General features: G+C 35.0%; 1 protein-coding gene across 4 annotated transcripts; it reads right to left on the reverse strand.

Moving 5' to 3' along the window:
• Positions 1-254: 254 nt before the first annotated feature.
• On the reverse strand, positions 255-20,621 carry LOC132295390 (putative late blight resistance protein homolog R1A-3). Of its 4 annotated transcripts, none has more exons than XR_009478458.1 (5): positions 20,402-20,621; positions 19,711-19,900; positions 15,616-15,663; positions 10,981-14,385; positions 255-574 (listed from the first exon to the last, which is right to left on the reverse strand). XR_009478458.1 is itself a non-coding variant. In XM_059793660.1 (4 exons), exon 4 carries the CDS (start codon positions 14,304-14,306, stop codon positions 11,064-11,066), a length of 3,243 nt encoding a protein of 1,080 aa, XP_059649643.1. In that variant the 5' UTR covers positions 14,307-14,385; positions 15,616-15,663; positions 19,711-19,900; positions 20,402-20,621; the 3' UTR covers positions 10,719-11,063. The 4 variants fall into 4 exon arrangements, 2 of the variants coding, with proteins under 2 accessions (XP_059649643.1, XP_059649644.1); XR_009478457.1 differs by lacking the exon at positions 255-574 and adding an exon at positions 9,962-10,314; XM_059793660.1 differs by lacking the exon at positions 255-574 and having other exon boundaries at positions 10,719-14,385.
• Positions 20,622-21,756: the final 1,135 nt, after the last annotated feature.

Here is a 21,756-nt window from a genome sequence, read left to right on the forward strand (position 1 = left end):
ATTGCAACACAAGTATATGAGATTTTTGGCATAATTTGGGTATTCCAAATTTTCGCTGCTCTAACAAATTCTGATCAGATTTTACCGAAAATTCTGAAAGCGCAAAAGCCCCGCGCCATAACAGAGCAATTATATAACAAAAATGCACTAATTTATACAAGTCGAGAAGAAAAGAAACTCGTGGGATAACTAGTCTTTCCAAAGAGTACAGAATACAATCTTGGTTGATTGTGGCCTACATTTATGCTAAAGAAAATAAGGAGTTTGGAGGTTTTACATCTACTATCAAGATTATTTAGACATGTGCATTGTATTATATCATGTATATATAGTTTTCTGAATTGTGTTAAACAAAGTCATATCACCAAGGTCGACCTTCCCATAGTATAATTTGCAGGTAAGAGGGAAAAAAAATTCTGAGCATAGTACTAAAACCAAGATTTCCACTGTATTGTTACTTGAACGGTAATGAATTTGCATCTTCGAGTACCACCGGGAATGACAACCACCATAACCGCTGACTTTGCAGACTACCAAACAAATTGCATCAATCATGGCCTCTCAAGTCGACGAACTGAGATCATCGTCAATAAAAAAGTATATTAAATAATCATCAATCATATATATTTCATGTTAAGTAAAGTCAATTGTAAAAAATGACAGCCATTGCGAGTATTGCAATTCATAATTGTAAATTGAAGATTAATCATTTCTAAAATAAAAGTTGATTGCATTTGCAGCTGTATATTAAGTTATTAAACTTTATGTAATCAATATATTAAAAATTGTAATCTATCTCTCTAGAGTGAGCAGAAGGTGTGAACCTGTGGATAGACATGCAGTTGACAGTTTTATTTTAATTCAATCCTCATAGTTGTCCACATTTTATTGGATTAAGTTTTGAATAATTTAATCGTATTTTTTTTTTTTTAATCAAATTCTTGGAACATCCAAGTTATTATGATTTGAGTTTTGGCTTAAGAATACCCACACCTACATTTATTTTGCATTATTTTTGAACCCTTTGTTAAAAGTACCTGTTGTTAATTTGTGAATAGTGTCATCCGCCCAGAAATTATTGGGTACTCAGCCTTTGATGCATATTGCTACTTCATCAAGTGACCCAATCAAACAGTTGATGCAAAACTTTTTAAGGGAGGACAGTACACTGGATTTTCTGTTGGAGAACATGATGCAGCTAATGAACTTGGGCGAGGAATTGCTTTTGACTGAGAAAGAAGAAATGGAATGGGTTTATGAGGAGATGCAGTTTCTGCAGAAGTTCCTCAAGATGGATGAACTTATGCGACGAGCTGAAAGAAATTGTTGCAAAATCGGAGAGGTCACTTGCCAAGTTGAAGATATCATCGACCCATTCGTACTGTTCAACACTGTCTTGAAGATGGATGGAAGAGTGGCTGGCATTGAATTTCCTCGATCTCCTCTTCAGTAGGTTCAACGACATTATGAAGATAAGGAGATTTATTGTGATTCTGTGGTCATGGCTAAGAAAATTAGTGATGGCTCTAAGACTTTGATGAAATATATTGATTGTATCAAATTGATTTCCAAGACAGATGATAGAGATTCTCTCATGGCTGGAATCTCAAATGCCTGCAGAGAAAATTCATCACCATGGACATGGCTTTGATGATGATGATGATGGTGTCTTATAAGAAGAAGAAGAAGAAGAGACCAAGTCACTCGTAAATCAGGTGATGGAGATTCATGAGAAGGGATTGAGTACTAGTCTCTCAGATGGATTGAGTCTCCTCCGTTCCGCAATGTGTCTGATAAGGTGCTCTACTGGGGTGAGAAAGATCCTAATCCCATGGGTTGTTACAAACGAAGGATTTTGTTTGGAAGGCTCTGTTTCCATATCCCAAGGATTGTTCCTCTCGTCTTCCGTAGGTTCAAGGACATGGTCGACCTGGCTAAGAAAATTCACCATCAATTTGGTTGCGTCGTGGAAGAGCTTAAGTCTATCATGACACGGTGGATGAAAATTTCTCAGAATGGATTGAGTGTCATGTGGCTTGAGTCTCAGGTACCCGATCGAATTCGTCCTCTCTTCAATTAGTTGGAACAGATAATCAACCCGGCTGATAAAATTCAGGAATTTGGCGGTGTCATGGAAGAGAGTAAGGCTGTCAACATAGAGGCAATGGAGGCCGTCAAATGGGGAACAAATGAATTCATTCGGTATATGCATCGAGATCTTGACAATGTGAAGGAAGATATCAAGTCAATCAAGAGAGAGGGAATGGATATTTATCAGAAGAAGATGCATGGCATTGGAGTAGTCCTGCAAATTGGAAGTTTTTTGTTTTTAGATGGATATCAATGCTAACAATGTGGTAGACTTAGAAATAGAGGACCTTACAGAGAATACCGATGATGGAAAACTAGTATGGGATGATTCCCATCTTGAAGCTTTCATCATCTGTATGGAGGAAGAAGTCTATGCCGGTAATCGGAATAACACAACTTTTACTCCAAATGGTTGGAAGAATATACGGAAAGGCATGACTAGCCGTACAGGCAAGAACTATGAACTGAAACAACTTAAGAGCAAATTCAACCACCTGAGGGTAGACTACAGAGCCTTTATGAGTTTGTTAGGAGAAACAGGCATGGGATACAATGCTGAGACGGGCATGGTTATAGTTAAAAATGAAAGATGGACTAGATTGATCAAGGTTAGTTTTTTAAATAAATTTATGCTGATTTTACAAAAAATTATACTTCAATTAATATTAATAGTAATTTAATAATTTGTAGGTGAATTTCCAATATGGTAAGTATCGAAAGAAGCCATGCAATCATTTTGATAAGCTCACAACCGTATTTGGAGGCACACACGCTACAGGTGCACATGTCCATACTTCCTACAGTCCACCCATTCTCAACCAAACCCCCGCACACCATGAAGGCACACATACCTCATTTGACCTTAATGATGATTTTGCTGAGTTAGGCGGTCATGAGTTCAATCCTTCTCCTGACCCTCGTGGTAAGAAACCAAGGAGAGAGACTTTTGCCTCCACAATGGATCGTGTCATGGAGAAAATGAGTGAGGCTAGTAGAGAGAAAACAAATCGAATTGAAAGGGCCATAGTCGCTTCTTTATCATCTAATATGAAAACAGGGCAGGAAGCTGGGCAGGTTGAAGTAAATTCTCCGAATAAGACAAAGGGTTTAAATTATGTTGTTACATTCTGAATAAGTTGGAGGGCGTTGATATGAAACAATATGCTAAGGTCACCCAGATGTTACGTAATGATGAACTTTGGAGGGATTTCTTTCTTAATGACCTTTCGGATGAAAAGAGGGTTGGTTGGATCAATGGAATTTAACTTGGCATGTTAGTTTTATTATGAATTTGGATGACTGTATTACTACGTATTATGATTTTCTGTGCGTCGCTTTTATTTGTTATTATCTTTTGCTATGACTTTGGGTGATTGTAATATTAAGTACACTCGTTGATATATTATTTGGTTTCAGTGTAATGACAATATAACTATTTCGCTTGTTTTGATTTTAGTTGTTGCCTTGCCCTAATAATTTTTATTTTGTTTAACAAAGCTTGAAATTATTGTAATTTATAATGTTTGTTAAATGTTGTACTATACAGATGGATATTAGAACAATAATTAACTTGTATGATGATGGTGATAAGGAGAATGAGTGTATCATCATAATGGCATATATATTGGACTATTATAAGAAACATTACGAGAAACAACCTTGTAGGGATTCTCTTTTAACCGGGGAAGCATATATAATAGAGATATTGTATGGACATGAAAATAGATGTTTTGAAAATTTCAGGATGTCCACCCCTGTTTTTTTGAAGTTGTGTGGAGAGCTTAAGTTATTAGGGTTGAAAGACTCAACAGGTGTAAGTGTTTATAAACAAGTTGGCATATTCTTGCTTACTTTAGCTCATAATGAAAGGAATCGTGTGGTCGCAGAAAGATTTCAACACTCTACGTATACAATTTCAAAATACTTCCATGCGGTTTTACAAAAAATCTGTGATTTAGGGAAACAGATTATTGTCGCCCTAGATTTTACCGAAATTCCTAACCATATAAGAAAGTCAAAAAAATACCACCCATTTTTTAAGGGTTGCGTTGGGGCAATTGATGGAACTCATGTCCATGCAAATGTGCCTGTGGACCAGCAAATACCATTTCGTGGTAGGAAGGGGCATACCATACAAAATGTAATGGCTGTTTGTGATTTTGATATGATATTCACGTACGTTGTAACTAGATGGGAGGGGTCTCCTAATGATTCTAAGATACTGAACGAGACAATTAATAATGAGGATTTACATTTCCTAATGCCTCTAGAAGGTAAATTTCATTTATCTAATAATTTTACAATACTTATTTTAAATATCATGGTTCCCAAACGTGCCTTATAGTTTGTAAAATGGCAGGGAAATATTATTTAATTGACTCCGGATATGCCAACCAACCGGGTTTTTTGGCTCCCTACAGGGGCCAACGGTACCACTTCTAAGAATACCGTAGAGCTCATCGGCAACCACAAGGTAGAGAGGAAATTTATAATCACAGGCACTTATCATTACGAAATATAATTGAGCGTTGTTTTGGGATGCTTAATATGAGATTCCCCATCTTGAAGCAAATGCCCCCTTCTAAGTTTGAAGCTCAAGTTGCTATTATTTTAGCTTGTTGCACACTTCATAACTTTATAAGAAAGGAGGCGCATGTGGATCCAATATTTAATGATGCAACTGTGGAAGCAATGATGGATGATAGTTTTGGAGATGATGAAATTGATGTTCAACCCAATGTGTCGCAGTCTCGCTCGCGACCAATGGATATTGTACACGATTATATTGCCGATACTATATGGAATGCAAGTCATCACCCTTGAAATAGGATTTACATGTTTACCACGTTTGGATAACTGTAATAATTACTTTATACTTGTTCCATTTGTTAGTATTTGCATAACTGTAACAACTACTTTATTGTTTTTCTTTTTTACAATCAGGATAACTGTAATAACTATTTTGATTAACTTTATCTTTTTTATTAACTTCTTTGGATCAGTCTTATAGTTTGCATATGCAGTCATGTATAAGATACAGGGTGACGGGCCACCTTGTGCATGTGGGAGGGGTCGCATGAATCTTTATACGGCTGGAACATCTAAGAATTATGGACGATCATTCTATAGATGTCTAGCTTGGGAGGTATACAATTTTCTTTACATTTCCGGAATATTTTAAATACATCTTAGTGTTACAGGTGCATTCTGATAATGTACAACTCTTTTTTCTAATTTAGTCACATGATCGTGCATTTATATGGTTGGATGACATGCATCAACGTCTGTAAGTGGGCGGTCATGTACAGGAAGAATTGGAGGATGTAGTTGCTGTTATGCAAGCTCAACAAAATCGAGAAAACTACATTATTTATGGATGTTGTTGTTGTCTTACTATAACTATATTCTTATTGTTTTTGCTCATATTGTTGTTGTTTATTATTGTCGCTGTTGAGAAATGATGTTGTATTGAAAGTTTAATTTTATTTCATGAACTTTTATTATGACTGTTGGCGAATGCTGTAATATTTTTTATACTCATGTATGTAATATATTAAAATTCATGAAACTATGATCTTTTGAAACTTTATTTCAGTTCCATATTTGAATTTTTTAATTTATTTATATGGTTATTATAATAAATTAATATAAATGGAAGAACAATATTTCCGGCGTAATATAATCATTTTTTGTAACTTTATACAATAACGTTAGAAAAAATGTATTGAAGAAAATATTATTTAAAAACATTTTTAATCCAACATAGTTAATTATTTTATTTATCAAATTAATTTTGGTTACACTTTGAAACACCAAACATGTTTTGTTCTCATATTTCTTATAACAAGATACATTACCAAACATATTCTACCATATTTTTGTTCCATGATTCGGTAGAGCAAGCTTGGAACACCAAACATGTTTTATTCTCATTCCAGAACATCACACTACAAAATACTTATTCTGTTCTAGGCTAGAGCAGTACACTACATCACACTACACTTCCCAAACGGGGCCTAAGTATTCTATATACAAAATATTTTGATATTTAATTTTTTTATAATTTATTTTAAATTTTTATATAATAAATAATAATGCAAAATTATTCTTATATATAATTTTTTTATTCTTTACAATTTTTTACATTACACTTCCACTCACATGCATTAAACGCATGTTTTACTTTTAGGTTTGGTCACTTCATTCTCTAAAATTTATATTTGCTTATAAAAACACTTCTTAAAGTCATTCTTTTCTTAATAATGTATGTCTATGAAAACATCAATCTTATTTTATTATAAGTAAGGTTAAGTTTTTAAGTCATTTGAATAAAACATCTTTTTTAAGTGTTGAATTACACATATATTTATCTTTTTGAATGCTACATGAAATTAAAGTAACCTTGTACTATGGGTGTTATGGGTGCCTAACACCTTCCACATGCACAACTAAACTCTCGAACCTTTAATCCAGTTTATATAAATTAAAATGGATGTCAAATAACAAATATTTAAATATCCTTTCAAGTCCTTAGATATTCTAAGGTGACCTAACACAACAAAACCTTATTTTATGTGACAACTCCAAAATAAATAATTATTGATAATAGTGCAAGACAACAGTCTCTACCTAATAAACAAAAATAAAAGTGGGACTAAAGAAAGTAAAAAAATGACCGTATTCGGTCTGACCCATGGTGGGTAAATGTTTTCATTTGCCCTTGTACGTGGTCGAGAGCCATTATTCGGTCTTCATCAACATCATCAAACTCTATGTACATTGTCTCACTATATTTGCCGGGAGAGAGATCGTTCTTGAGCATGATCCAGGAAGAGAGTCTCCCCACTTTGGGACGAGTAAGTCGCTGGAGGCGTGGTTCTAAGTAATCGTAAAATCTTAGTCGGAATCAAATCCCAAACCTGGTGCTAAGAAGGCACTAAAGTCCAAGTGATTTTATCACTAGGCTAATCCCTTGGGTTACTTGACCTACAGCTTTTGGTTTTATCTTGGGATTACTTGACCTACACCTTTGGATGGGTCATCTTTACCAAATATAAAAAAGTGAAATGTCCTACTGCCTTATATTTTACATAAATGACAAATTAAAACTTATACGTTAAGCAAATCACTTTAACTAATCGCGCCTTAAAATCATTTTCCAAACCGTAATGGCACCTAACATTTCTCAGGACTTCTCTGCTTGCTCTTGTTGGATTATTGTTTTTTACGGACTTTTCAACTCTCTTATGCTCTCAACAGATGCATAAACTAGATATAATAGAGAAAATAAAAAATGTATAGTATGGCCTCGTGTATCTTTGATGTACTGGATTATCTTTTCCAATGAAATTAACTCATTTATGAAGAAAAAAATTAAAAATAGACAAATAAAATAAAATAACAGAAACTAGACCTTATTGGACCCTGAATCACTAGCATTGTTAATTAATCATGTAATCACACTCTTAACCGACCAAACCTACTGCTTGATTAAAGGAGTCAATCAATTCCAAGTTTGCAAAAATTTGCAAAGAAGATTTCAATCACAAGTCTTACTCTCCACAATCTACTTTCATCCCATAAGAATTTGTAAGAATTACAGAAAGCATCTTCCAACAACATTACCATATTGCTAAGGGGTCGAGTGCAAAAACACCCATAAAGTATACTTGCATTGCATATCACACCCATCACATGCAAAAAACACCCCTAAAGTTTCAATTTGGTGCAAATAGGTCCCTCTAACAAATTTAAACCCTAAGTTGACTAAATTACCCTTACTGAACCATTTTATAAAATATATAAAAATAAATAATTTTGTAAAATGACCAAAAATGACACTATTGGATGATGCCCCTTTAGTGCAAAAAACACCCCTAAAGTTTCAATCTGGTGCAAATAGATCCATCTGATAAATTTAAACCCTAAATTGATTAAATTATCTTTATTGAAATATTTTATAAAATATATAAAAACAAATAATTTTATAAAATGACCGAAAATGACACTATTAGAGAACGTCGACAATGGACAAGTAAAGATAAAAATATAAAATAAAAATAAAAGTAGAAAAGAAAAGTAAAGATAAAAATAGAAAATAAGGAAACAAAAATAAAGTACAAATTAAAGAAATTAAATTTTTTTCAAACTCCAAAAATCAGTGCACACTGATTTTGGGAATTTTTTTTTTTTTTTGGTTTAACAGCGTTGGTACGAATGGTTTAACAGTGTTGGTACGAAAAAAAAAAAAAATAGTAGAAAAGAGTAAACTGAAATCTTAAAAAAAATAAAATACTTATTCTACAAATTCTCAAAGTTTTAAAAAAAAATTGTTTAGATATAGAGAAAAAAGTTTCAAAAGAAAAAAAAAAAAAATATATATATATATATATATATATATATATATATATATAAGGTAATGTGCACATAACACCCATATATTATGAGATTAGTAGCATATATATCCCTTTGGGCATTTTCGGAATAATAAAAGGGCAAAACGGATATTACAACACTAATTTATGTCAGATGAGGTATTTTTGCACAATGTGAAAAGATTAAGAGCATTTTTTGTACATTTTTTCAAATAAGGGATAAAAGTGCTACGCATAGTATACTTTATAGGTATTTTCTACACTTGTCCCTATTCCTAAGACATGACAAACAGTTTGCTAGGTAGTCAAAAATGATTTTCTAGGTAGTCAACCAGGAAAAATTCCTTATGTCTTTCCCTTTTGAAAAGTACTATCCTTTAGTTTGGTCTGTTGATGGTATGACTGTAACACTTACGTAAAGAGTTCACCGGTTTCTCTAAGCTGTGAAAATAAAGAATCCCCTAAACCTATCAACACTACTCAAATCGGCCAGACTTTGGGCCAGAAATGACAAATGCCTTGCAACGACAAAAATTCCGGAAAAAAATGAAAAATGATGAAAAAATGAAAATATTACACATATATACCCCCTTAGACATTTTCGAAAGAATAAAAGGGCAAAACAGATATTACAACACTAATTTATGTCAGATGGAGTATTTTTGCACAATGTGAAAAGATTAGTGATATTTTTTATACACTTTTTCAAATAGGGAATAAAAGTGTTACGTAGAGTATACTTTAGGAGTGTTTTCTACATTTGTCCCTATCCCCGGTTTCTCTAAGCTGTGAAAATAAAGAATCCCCTAAACCTATCAACACTTCTCAAATTGGCCAGACTTTGGGCCAGAAATGACAAATGTAAGACTATGAGTCTGAGAGGTTCTTAGGGCGAAGGATAGTATCTGGATGTGGCAGGACTTCCCCATTAATTTGGGATTCATACATATCAGGAGGGGGCCTACTTACTTAAGTCTTTGGATGGGGAAATACATGCTCATGTTTCAATCACAAGTCTTACTCTCCTCTATCTACTTTCATCCCATAAGAATTTATAAGAATTACAGAAAGCATTTTCCAACAACATTACCATATTGCTAGGACATGACAAACAATTTGCTAGGTAGTCAAAAATGATTTTCTAGGCATAGTAGATTTAAACTCAATTACGAATGCTTTAGCAAAAATTAAATAGGAGTAGTGATACATTTCAGAATTCGGAAGATGCATAATAGAAATTATGTGAGTGGGGTGTGTATCCCACCAAATAATATCATAGTCATATCATCACTAGCAACACAAAATTATACTGTTGCATCAGTTAGGTTTGACAGATGCCTTAAGAATGTAGCATATTTACCCTCCAATCATTCTATGCATCTCTATAGGTTATTCATCAAAAACCTGAAATGCTCTATTTTATGCCAATTGTTAGAAGCATACTATTTGGAATGACACTAAAGATCACTTTATATTTATTTGAATCATCAGTTTGGGTCCTCTGTTTTTGTTTTCAATGGAGTCTTTTCAGTCAAATTTTACCCCTACCAATGATATGTTAGATGGATTCTGCTAATTCAATTTTTAAACCTCTATCACATCAGTTAAGAGCATTACATACACACACACACACACAAATATTTAACTTCAATCAAAAGAGGCAATTTAGCACATCAAATTTCTCAAAAGAAGCTATTACACACACACATACACACACAAGAAGGAAAAAAAAAAAATCAGTTATGTTTGCTTATCAAAAGAACATTCATCATCATTCAGATCTGAGAAAGACGACAAGACGCACCTTAACATCATACTCTTTACGTTGTAAACTCCCCTCCATTTGAGTCTTGTTTATGATCCAATAACACATAAAACATAAGATTGACAAATAGATGAAATATACAATAACCAAATGTCTTAAAGATGTGTGTTCTGAATGCACTGTTGCTGGTCCTAATATGTTAAGGTGTTAAATACACCCTCACAAGCATTATGATAAATGGAGTTAATTAAACTTTCTAATAAATAAATAAACAAATGGAGTTAGTTATGACTACAATCAGAAGAGTCAACTAAACAATGATATGGAGAACAAATATACGAGGAGAGACCTAAATTTGCATGTGGTGTAAAAAAAAAAAACCACCTAAATTTGCAGCCAATATTATTATTTTTTTAATTCTTCTTATTTTGATTATTAAATCGAACAAGAAGAGAGAGTCGTTTCTAAATGCTCAAAGTCTAATTAGGTGTTGGAAGACTAATCACTTCTCCATAGCAATTCACAAGCATGTAATTGTCAATGACATGCATACTAAAAAACCCATGCTGCAAAAACATTTTGCACCAAGGGCTTCTTGTTGTCTTGAAAGTTTAGTAGGAAAAATAGAAATGAAATCACACAACAGAGATATATATATATATATATATATAGATATATAATCTTCACATATAGTAGAAAATAAAAACAAATAGAAGAATTAACTTGATGAGTCTTCTAAAATTTTATTACCTTATTCAAGCGACTAATTATGCTGTATGCTTTGATGAACTCTAACGTGCGTCAACCTAGTCATCCTCATCCACGAAGGCCACCTAATCCCGATTTAAAGAGTAGATAAGGATCTTAAGCCCATCATTTCCCATCATCTTTTGTTCTTCTTGAATTTGCCGGGCAGAATCTTCAGCCGAGCGTTTACACCATCTCACTTGAATCATCTCTAGAGTAGGTATATCCCCTAAACTAGATGGGATCTCCTCAAGCCACTGACAGTCATTCAACACCAACGTTTGAAGGTTGACAAAGTGATCATTACAAGTGTTCCATCGCTTAATAAACACGCCTTGAAATTTCAGGAATCTTAGTTTGCGAAACTCCCCATCATTTGTGTCCCATGTTGGTCCTTCGAATGCCTTGTATGATAATTTGAGAACCTCAAGGTTAGGTAACCTTCCAAGGAATGACATTTTCTCCCATGGTAGACGAAAGTATGATAAAGTAAGGCTTTTGAGATTTGGGGGGAACGCATACATATGTGGATTGCGCCTATGTAATTGACTTGTGGTTGGAAAATGTAAGTCCAAATGGCATAAATTCAGGGTTTCAAGGTGAATTAGAAAGTTCAATGTTGGAAAACCATAATCTTGGCATTTTAGTTTTTTAAGATTGGGAAACAATTCCAAGCCACACATGCCTCCCGAAAGATCTAATTTGCCTATGGTCTGTAGGTTATCCAATACAAAGGAAGATCCATCACCAGGTACATCAGGAATTTCGATAAATCGCCTGGTATACACATGTCTCAACTTCACCATTCTAGTAACATCACATAAAACCAAGGAACCTCTTGGTCCAGCAATCATAATGGTTTCCAGGTTCCAGAGGTTCGACATTGATAGTTGAAAATGCTCATGGTCAACATGAAGTGCTAAATACCTCAAGTGAACCAGCTTCTCTATTTCTTTCGGAAAACTGATGTATATGATGGACAATAAATTTATCACCCTAAGAAGTTTGAAGGCTTGACAAACAAATGAGACGTGCTTCACAGGCAAGTTATAAACCGAATGGCTAAAGGATAAGAAAGATCGGATGTGATGCTCGAAACCCTTTAAAGAAGTATAATCAACAATGTTATCCTGGATGCACATGCGACGTTGCTTATATGCAAAGGGATTTGAAGAAGATGAAGATGTCTGTTCATACTGGAGAACCTGTTGAAGGAAAATCAGTTCTTGAGCTTTTCTCAGGCATAAATCACGCAAGAGATCATGAACACGACACACTTTGATTTTACCATTGGACTTTCTCTTGGAAGCAATTACTAGACTTCTGTCAATTAGATCCATCAAGTAATCCTCTGCCACTTCCTCCAAACTTTTCTCATCATGTTGCTGTATGAATCCCTCGGCGACCCATAACCACATCAATTGCCACACAGGTATTTCATAGTCTTCTGGAAATGCGCCAAAATAAAGGAAGCATGGTTTCAGGTGATGAGGCAAGTGGTTGTAACTCAATTCCAGCGTGTTCATGTACTCCTTTGGGTCAGTTGCAATATATGAACTTAAACCTTCAGCAACTTGCCTCCACCAGTATTGTGTCTTCTCTTTCTTTGCAAGAAGTCCAGATACTACAACAATTGCAAGTGGTAGTCCTTGGCATTTTGTGGCAATTATCTTCCCCATTTCCAATAACTCTGCAGGGCAGCTTTCTTTCTGAAATACCTTCTGTTCCAGTAGTTCCCAACTTTCATCTTCGGTCAAAAACCTTAAATAGTGAGGTTTGGCATTCAAAGACACAGCAACATCTACAATCCGACTGGTGAACATAATTCTACTTCCGTTGTTATCATTTGGGAAATATATCTTCAAATTATCCCAAGCTCCAATGTTCCATATATCATCAATAACAATGAGATATTTATTACCTTTTAGGCGTTTGTACAGCTCTTCACCCAACTTTTCATCGTTCATTAGGTTAATATTGCCTGTAAGCTCAATACGTGCAGAACTTAAAATGCTAAGCAACAAGTCTCTCTTCTGGTACACTTGAGACACATAGGTCCAAGCACGAATATAGAAGTGATATTCGATGAAAGGATCATTGTACACTTTTTTGGCCAAAGTTGTCTTCCCGAGCCCAGGCATCCCAACGATAGGGATAATTTTTAGCTGTTTTTCATGTTCTTCAGTAAGCAATTCTATTATCATTGTCACATCATCACCAAAACCCACAATGATTTCACCCTTTACAATAGGGTTGCTGGCTCTCGATGATGAAGCTCCATGAGAAGACTTTCTGATTTGTGGGACATCGATGCCATACATCTTCTTATCATAAATCTGCAACACTTCTATCTTGATAGACTTGATCTCTTCTACAACGCTCTCTAAGTCGTGTTGAGTTTTCTCAGCTGCCTTCAATTTAATCTCTTCCATGAGATCCGTTATCTTTTCACTATCATCAGCCTCTTCTAAGACACTCTTCATCTTTTCAGAATCGTGCTCTCCTGTGACATTCATCATCTTTTTCGGAGAGACAATATCACTTCCATTTGTCTCTTCTGCATCGGCAGTCTTCATCGTTTCAGAATCATGCTCTGCTGTGACATTCATCATCTTTTTCGGAGAGACAATATCACTTCCATCTGTCTCTTCTGCGTCGACAGTCTTCATCTTTTCAGAATCATGCTCTCCTGTGACATTCATCATCTTTTTCGGAGAGACAATATCACTTCCATCTGTCTCTTCTGCATCGACAGTCTTCATCTTTGTAGAATCAAGCTCTCCTGTGGTATTCTTCATCTGTTTGGCAGAAACACAGGCAAGACAACTTATTTGACCCATAAAGGAGTTAATACCTTCCATGAAGTTCCTCTTCTTTCTGGAAAAAGCATGGACAAATTTTCTCAACCATGTCACATCTTTATTTTTGCTGAGTTGGTACTCACGCACCCGTACCTCCACTGAAGCTAGAGGTTTTGTATCGTTGGACCACTGATCTATTGATAAACATGTCACATCTTCATGTTTCTCTGACATGCAGCTCCTTTCGTTTTGCATGACTGCATTGGCTATGATCGAGTCAATGATATCTTCAACCTCACAAGTCACATCTCTAATTCTTGTCACGAGATCATTCACTTTCTGAATTTCACTGCGTATTTCCTCCGTATCATAGAGAAACGCTCGCACGCATTGAAGCTCCGAATAAAGCCATTCAATTTGGTCTTTTCTGATCAGCTTGTCCTCATAAACCTTGAGAATCAGTTCGTTGTTGCAGTTTATCAGCTGTACCATGTTCTCCAACAGAAAATCGAGAGCAGTGTCTGCCATCTCTAACTCGATTCAATATTCTTTTTGTTTGAATTGGCAGCTGGTAATTGATCTCTCAATGAACAAACAGATCATACAACTGCATAGAAGAGAAAAAAAAAAAAATGGGTAACTGTGACACATTCTTTAATAATATAAACAAAATTGTCAATTATGATCTCAATTTCTCCGCTTCAGAGGCCGGCCGTGTCCGTTTTATCCTGATTATAATATTATTGGATGAAAATACCAAAGCCGATAATATTTAACATAAAGGTGTAATTTATTGTTGCTTACCTACCATAAAAAAACAAAGGTGCTTAAAGTTATTTAAAATCAGCAGGATCAAAACCCCCTCCCATTAGCTTTTTTGCACTATCAAAGGAAACTTTTGTTACTAAAAGGGTGTGAAATGGACCATAAACAAATAGTAACAAACTTCACATTTTACATCATTATAATAGTGACGAAAGATATCACATCATTATAATAGTGATAAATTTCACAACAGAACCGTGTAAAAGGCTCACTGGGGATGATTTTGATCCGCAGTTGAATTACCTGATGCAAATTCACATTGCAACTCAAATATGAGATTTTTGGCATAATTTGGGTATTCCAAATTTTCACTGCTCTAACAAGTTCTGTTCAAATTTTACCTAAAATTCTGAAAGTGTAAAAACGCCGCTCTATAAATTTTTTTGAAAGAATTCCCTTTACCATAACAGAGCAATTAAATAGCAAAAATGCACTTATTTATACAACTCGAGAAGAAAAGAAACTCGTGGGATAACTTCTCTTTCCAAAGAGTACAGAATACAATCTTGGTTGATTGTGGCCTACATTTATGGTAAAGAAAATAAGGAGTTTGGAGGTTTTACATCTACTATCAAGATTATTTAGACATGTGCATTGTATTAAATCAGGTATATATAGTTTTCTGAATTGTGCTAAACAAAGTCATATCACCAAGGTCGACCTTCCCATAGTATAATTTACAGGTAAGAGGTAAAATAATTCTGAGCATAGTACTAAAACCAAGATTTCCACTGTATTGTTGTTACTTGAACGGTAATGAATTTGCATCTTCTAGTATGACCGGGAATGACAACCACCATAACCGCTGACTTTGCAGACTATAACGACCCGATCCCGAGGGTCCGAATCGCTAATCGGGTCCTTACCCGAACCTGAGGCCAACTAAGGGCACTACCGTCATTTCCTATGTCAATACATAATATACGTATCATCCCAGGGTTTATAAAATAATAATAATAATAATAATAAAATGATATCATAGTTACAAGGTATGTCAAAATGGTCTACTAACCCATCGAACCCTGTGGAGGAGCGTCGTCTGCCACTTCCTTTCCATGCCCTGAAAAATGATAAATATAAGGGGTGAGCAAATTGCTCAGTAGGTGGTGTCTAAGGCACACCTCTTGTGACCCCGTGAATTCACACAATGAGTAGAAAAATAAAAAAGCAGGATCATACCATACCGGGGTAAACATAGCAACAAATTTGACAATCCAAGTCATAATTAAATTATGCCGTGCAATAGGATGCAATGTCATGCAATGTCGCACCCCAATTTTACCAAAACCATTTCTGCCACCATTTCCAAACCATTAATACAACCCGTTCCATGGCAGCTCAATGGCGGCACGAGAGAAGGATTGGCTAACGGTCCCTGACCACAAGGCAAGTTCCAAGACGTCATTTGGGGCCCAGTTAACTCAACCACGCTAGGACAGTCTCCCTAGTTCTCTCTAGATCACATTAACGCCACGGACCCATAGGCAATCTCCTAGGCGACCGGGTTTTTCACAAAACTTTCCATCAAAATCTTTCCCAAAATATTTTCTTTTATTTCTTTCAAAAACAATTTTCCATTTCAACTCAAATTTTTCCCCTTTTCATGCTTAACGTCATGCATGAATGCGTCATGCATTTCCATGTTATGTCAATATCAATTTCCACATATTTTAATTACATCATTCTTGCATACAAAATAAAATCAAATCAAATAATTAACTCAAAAGCTTCAACAAAAATCGAACTCAAATTCATAACATATAACATTCTAGGCATATAAGGAATTTAAACTTAGCATGCTTTTTCATATAATTTCAATTAAAACATGTTCATAGCACTAATTTCTCATATAAGAATACAACTAGCATGATTATTACACATAGCCCATATAACCACAAGCAAAATCATATAATTAAGACATGGTGGAGTCAAATAATAGAGAAATAATTCACCGAAATCAAAGATTGCATGCATTAGATACCCCTACCTCTAATTAAGCAAAAATCTCCAATTTCACCTCAAACCCTAGGATTTAGAGATCCCCCCAATTGGTGGCCAAATGGAGATTGACTCCGATCAAATTGTAGACCTCGTCGTGCTCTTCGAAGAGCCGCAAACGGCTTCCAAAAATTCCAATTGATAAGGAAGGAATCAAGATTTGAAGTTTGAAGTAAAAGAAAAGAAAAATGGAAGCTTGAGAGAGAGTGAGAGAGACCAGCGGGAGTGAGAGAAAAATGGTGAGAAATGAGACTAAAATGTGGTCTCTAATTCTCTTTAAAGGCTAAGGTGGGTCCCACCAATTTCTTATTTTATTTTCCTTTTTCTTTTATTCACATTTTACACCACATATACATATACACACATTAAATAATTTTTATCACCTTATAAAACACATTAAATAAAATTAAATATAATGTAAATAGACCCAATTAAAATCCTCGTGCACGACAATTCCGGTAACGGGTCCCACACGGGACCGTCCGGCCCGAAAAACGGAAAAATGCGAAAATGACCACCCTTACATTTCAAAAAGTCCTAGACTCAATGAAATACCCCAAATAACTTTCAGACACAACCGGCACACTCCACAGTGTCCAGTGCAAAAAACGACAAAAGATGAAAATGCCCTTGGCCCCTTGCTGCGACAAAATTTCCAAAAAAAAATGAAAAATGGCAAAAAATGTAAATATCACACAGACTACCAAACAAATTGCATCAATCACAGGCTCTCAAGTCGACAAACTGAGATCATCGTCCATAAAAAAGTATATTAAATAATCATCGATCATATATATTTCATGTTAAGTAAAGTCAATTGTAAAAAATGACAGCCATTGCGAATATTGCAGTTCATAATTGTAACTTGAAGATTAATAATTTCTAAAATAACGGTTGATTGCATTTGCAGTTGTATATTAAGTTATTAAACTTTGTGTAATCAATATATTTAAAATTGTAATCTATCTCTCTAGAGTGAGCAGAAGGTGTTAATCTGTGGATAGACATGCAGTTGACAGTTTTATTTTAATTCAATCCTCATAGTTGTCCACATTTTATTGGATTAAGTTTTGAATAATTTAATAGTTTTTTTTCTTATCAATTTCTTGGAACATCCAAGTTATTATGATTTGAGTTTTAGCTTAAGAATACCCACACCTACGTTTACTTTGCATTATTTTTGAACCCTTTGTTAAAAGTACCTGTTGTTAATTTGTGAATAGTGTCATCCACCCAGAAATTATTGGGTACTCAGCCTTTGATGCATATTGCTACTTCATCAAGTGACCCAATCAAACAGTTGATGCAAAACTTTTTAAGGGAGGACAGTGCACTGGATTTTCTGTTGGAGAACATGATGCAGCTAATGAACTTGGGCGAGGAATTGCTTTTGACTGCGAAGGAAGAAATGGAATGGGTTTATGAGGAGATGCAGTTTCTGCGGAAGTTCCTCAAGATGGATGAACTTACGCGACCAGCTGAAAGAAATTGTTGCAAAATTAGAGAGGTCACTTACCAAGTTGAAGATATCATCAACCCATTCGTATTGTTCAACATTGTCTTGAAGATAGATGGAAGCGTGGCTGGCATTGAATTTCCTCGATCTCCTCTTCAGTAGGTTCAACGACATTATGAAGATAAGGATATTTATTGTGATTCTGTGGTCATGGCTAAGAAAATTAGTGATGGCTCTAAGACTTTGATGATATAAATTGATTGTATCAAGTTGATTTCCAAGACAGATGATAGAGATTCTCTCATGGCTCGAATCTCAAATGCCTGCAAAGAAAATTCATCACCATGGACATGGCTTTGATGATGATGATGATGATGATGGTGTCTTATAAGAAGAAGAAGAAGAGACCAAGTCACTCATAAATCAGGTGATGGGGATTCATGAGAAGGGATTGTGTACTCTCAGGTGGATTGAGTCATCTAATGTGTATGAAGAGGTTGTTCTCCACCGCAATGTGTCTGATAAGGTGCTCTACTAGGATGAGAAAGATCCTAATCCCATGGGTTGTTACGAACGAAGGATTTTGTTTGGAAGGCGCTGTTTCCAAATCCCATGGATTGTTCCTCTCGTCTTCCGTAGGTTCAAGGACATGGTCGACCTGGCTAAGAAAATTCACCATCAATTTGGCTGTGTCATGGAAGAGCTTAAGCTTATCACGACACGGTGGATGAAAATTTATCAGAATGGATTGAGTGTCGTGTGGCTTGATATGAGCAATTTCATCCCTTTAACTCGTTGGAGTCGATTTTTTCCAAGCCGAAGAGAATTAATGGAGATTAATGGCAGAAATCTTTAAATGTGTATAAAAGGCACCAAAAGGAGGATTCGAATATTCGAGTTGGCATAGGCTAGATAATATGGGTCCACATTGAGTTTGAATCATTGGGAAATTTGGTTAACTTTTAGTTATTTTAATTATGCTATTAGGTAAGTATTGATTACCTTAATTATAGGGTAATCCAAGGGTCAATTGATTGCCTCAATTATGGGATAATCCTAGAGTCAAATATTGAGTACCTAATTATTTTTAATATGTTAAGAGTCAAGTATTGATTGTCTCAATTAGGGGTAGTCGAAGGGTCATAAGATGCTATAAAATGGGTATAATGTAATCTTGGTGAAGAAGTCAATGAATGAATAAAAATATCCTTTAAGGTTACTTTGTGAGTGATTCACAAATTCTGAAGGTGTGAGGCATTCTCTAGGTGTGAAGCCTAGGCCCTGTTGGAGTGATTCTAATAGGTTTTTGTTTTCAGTTGGTGTGATGCCAATAGGATTTTTCATGTTTTCAATCACTTCTCTCTACCAATCTGTTTATTTGAATTTCCAGCCACTACTCCTTTGTTTCTATACATTTCTACTATCGAACTTCCAAATTTCAGCCCTAGTTCTTTGGACTTTAGCCTCTAAATTCTTTGAGTTCTCAACTATTTAAGTCTTCTCCCTTGTCCTACATCACGTAATAAGGAACAAAATTTTAAGTTTTGGGAATATTACAAGAAAGAAAAAATAAATAAATAAATAAATAAAAAACACATTTGGTTCAGATGTTGATTTCTTCAATCTTTAGGTATTTAGATAACTTGAACGTACCTGAATGCATTTAGTTGGCAAGTCTGGTTCCACAGGCATTCCCGTTCTCGAGCTACGTGCTTTAGATTAGACTGTTCAAAATTTTAATTTGCAGAAATTGTTGATCTCTTTGATAACGCTCCCACTAAGGCTTAAACTCTCTTGCCTGCTGTGCACGTGATACTGCCTCATGCATTCCTCTAGTTAGGTGCTGCATCAGTTTTTCAACCTTCAGTTTTTCATCGACTTCTTCTTTTTGAAGTTAAATCGGAAACCCAATTTCACCATTACTTATGTGGATGTTAACTTAGGCAAATCATGAAGCCACTACAACAATTACAGTACCATATCACTACTGCCCCCTTCTGTTCTCAATTAACATAATAAGGAAACAAAAATTTTAAGTTTTGGGAATATTTCCTAAATAGTGTTCGTGTCTTCAAATGTGCTCATTCAACAAACTAAAAATTATCAATCCCTAACAAGTTAAACAATAACAACTGATTTCTATTCCAGTTTTTTTCTTTCTTCTATGTAAGTCCTAATCCATAAGGTTGACTATCAATTTTCTTTCACCAATACTAATACCAAACAAATTAACATTTACCCAGCAAAAATAAACACATAAATACACAGAGAAACACACACAGATATGATCTTGTTCGATAATTGTTTTCATCAATGTTCAGATATATAGATAACTTGAACGTACCTGAATGCTTTTAGTTAGAAAGTCTGGCTCATCAGACATTCTGGTTCACGACATCAGAGGGAGAATATCTAGCAATCGTTGGGTAGATCTCATAGCAAATCTTGAATATATTTGTCAAAATTGAAGAGAAAAAATCGTGGGGTTCAAGGAAAGTGAGTTTAGGGCTTTACAAGTCAGTAGTCAATATATTCGAAGCGGGGCGGAGTGCATCAAAAATGGAAGTGAGTGAATATTGCATTGACTTTTTTAGACAGAAAATTTGCTTTTATATATTTATAATTTTAGATAGATTATATATTTCAATCTATTATGATTATATTATAATATCAAAGAAATGATTCCAAAAGAAGTAATAATTGAGAAGAGGACTAAGGTTATGTTTGGTAGGGTGGGTTTAAAGGGGAAGGATAAGATTAGTTACGAGTAAAAGGGAATGGAAAGATAATTTTGATTTGGTATTGTGTTTGGTTGAGTAAGGAGAGAAAAGAAAGGGAAAGATAATAATTATGTTTGGGAAAAGAAAGGAGTGGAAACTATTTCAGTAAATTTACTATTATACTTTTTTATAATTTAAAATAAAAATTAAATTATGTAATATTTGTAAAAAAAAATAAATAAATAAAAGAAAAGAAAAATATGTAATATAAATATAATATTTTTAGGGTTAATCATTTTAGGGCCCCCGCCCCCATCTCTATTCTCGTTCTCTCTCTCTGCAACACACACACACTCTCTCTCTGCTGCAACTGCAAACCACAAAACTACAACAATCCAAGTTCCAAACCTATATGTTTATCTATCGTCTGCAAGAATCAAAGGTTCAAAACCCATACTGACATATTGTTTCAGATTGTTCCAAAAATCAAAACCCATATCTTTCAGTTTCCCTTGCTCGCTGTTCCAATTCGGGTTCGCTGTTTCCATCGCCGGCTGTTCCAGTTCGGGTTCGCTGTACACAAGTTTCAGCCGCTGTAAGCTTTCCCCCTCTCTTTTTCTCTGCAACGGCTAACTTATATGTATAGGTTTTGTTTTGCTAAATCAACCAATCAAGGTCTGTAATTCTTGTTTTGCTTAATTAAATCCTTAATTTTGTATGGGTAAAATTGGCATCACAAGTATCACATGTGCCATTGCCTTCCCTTTCCTTTCGTTTCCGCCCATTTTTGAGAGGTTAACAAATCTACTGTTTAAGACTTGCCTTAACCCTCCAAACCCTTCCCTCTCCTTTCCTTCCCTTCCACCAATTTTACCCAAACACAATTTTTTTATAACCCTCCATCACCTTCCCTTCCCTTTTCCTTCAAACCCACTCTACCAAACTGAGCCTAAAAGACGTTTTATTACTAGTTACCCTC

This window comes from Cornus florida, unplaced genomic scaffold (genome assembly GCF_030987335.1).
Source record: "Cornus florida cultivar Cherokee Brave unplaced genomic scaffold, ASM3098733v1 CherokeeBrave_3.0.0_Hap2_Chr02, whole genome shotgun sequence".
NCBI classification, from domain to species: domain Eukaryota; kingdom Viridiplantae; phylum Streptophyta; class Magnoliopsida; order Cornales; family Cornaceae; genus Cornus; species Cornus florida.

Coding starts and splice junctions, on each gene's coding strand:
- LOC132295390 (XM_059793661.1), bottom strand. CDS start 14,306: ATGGCAGACACTGCTCTCGATTTTCTGTTGGAGAACATGGTACAGCTG.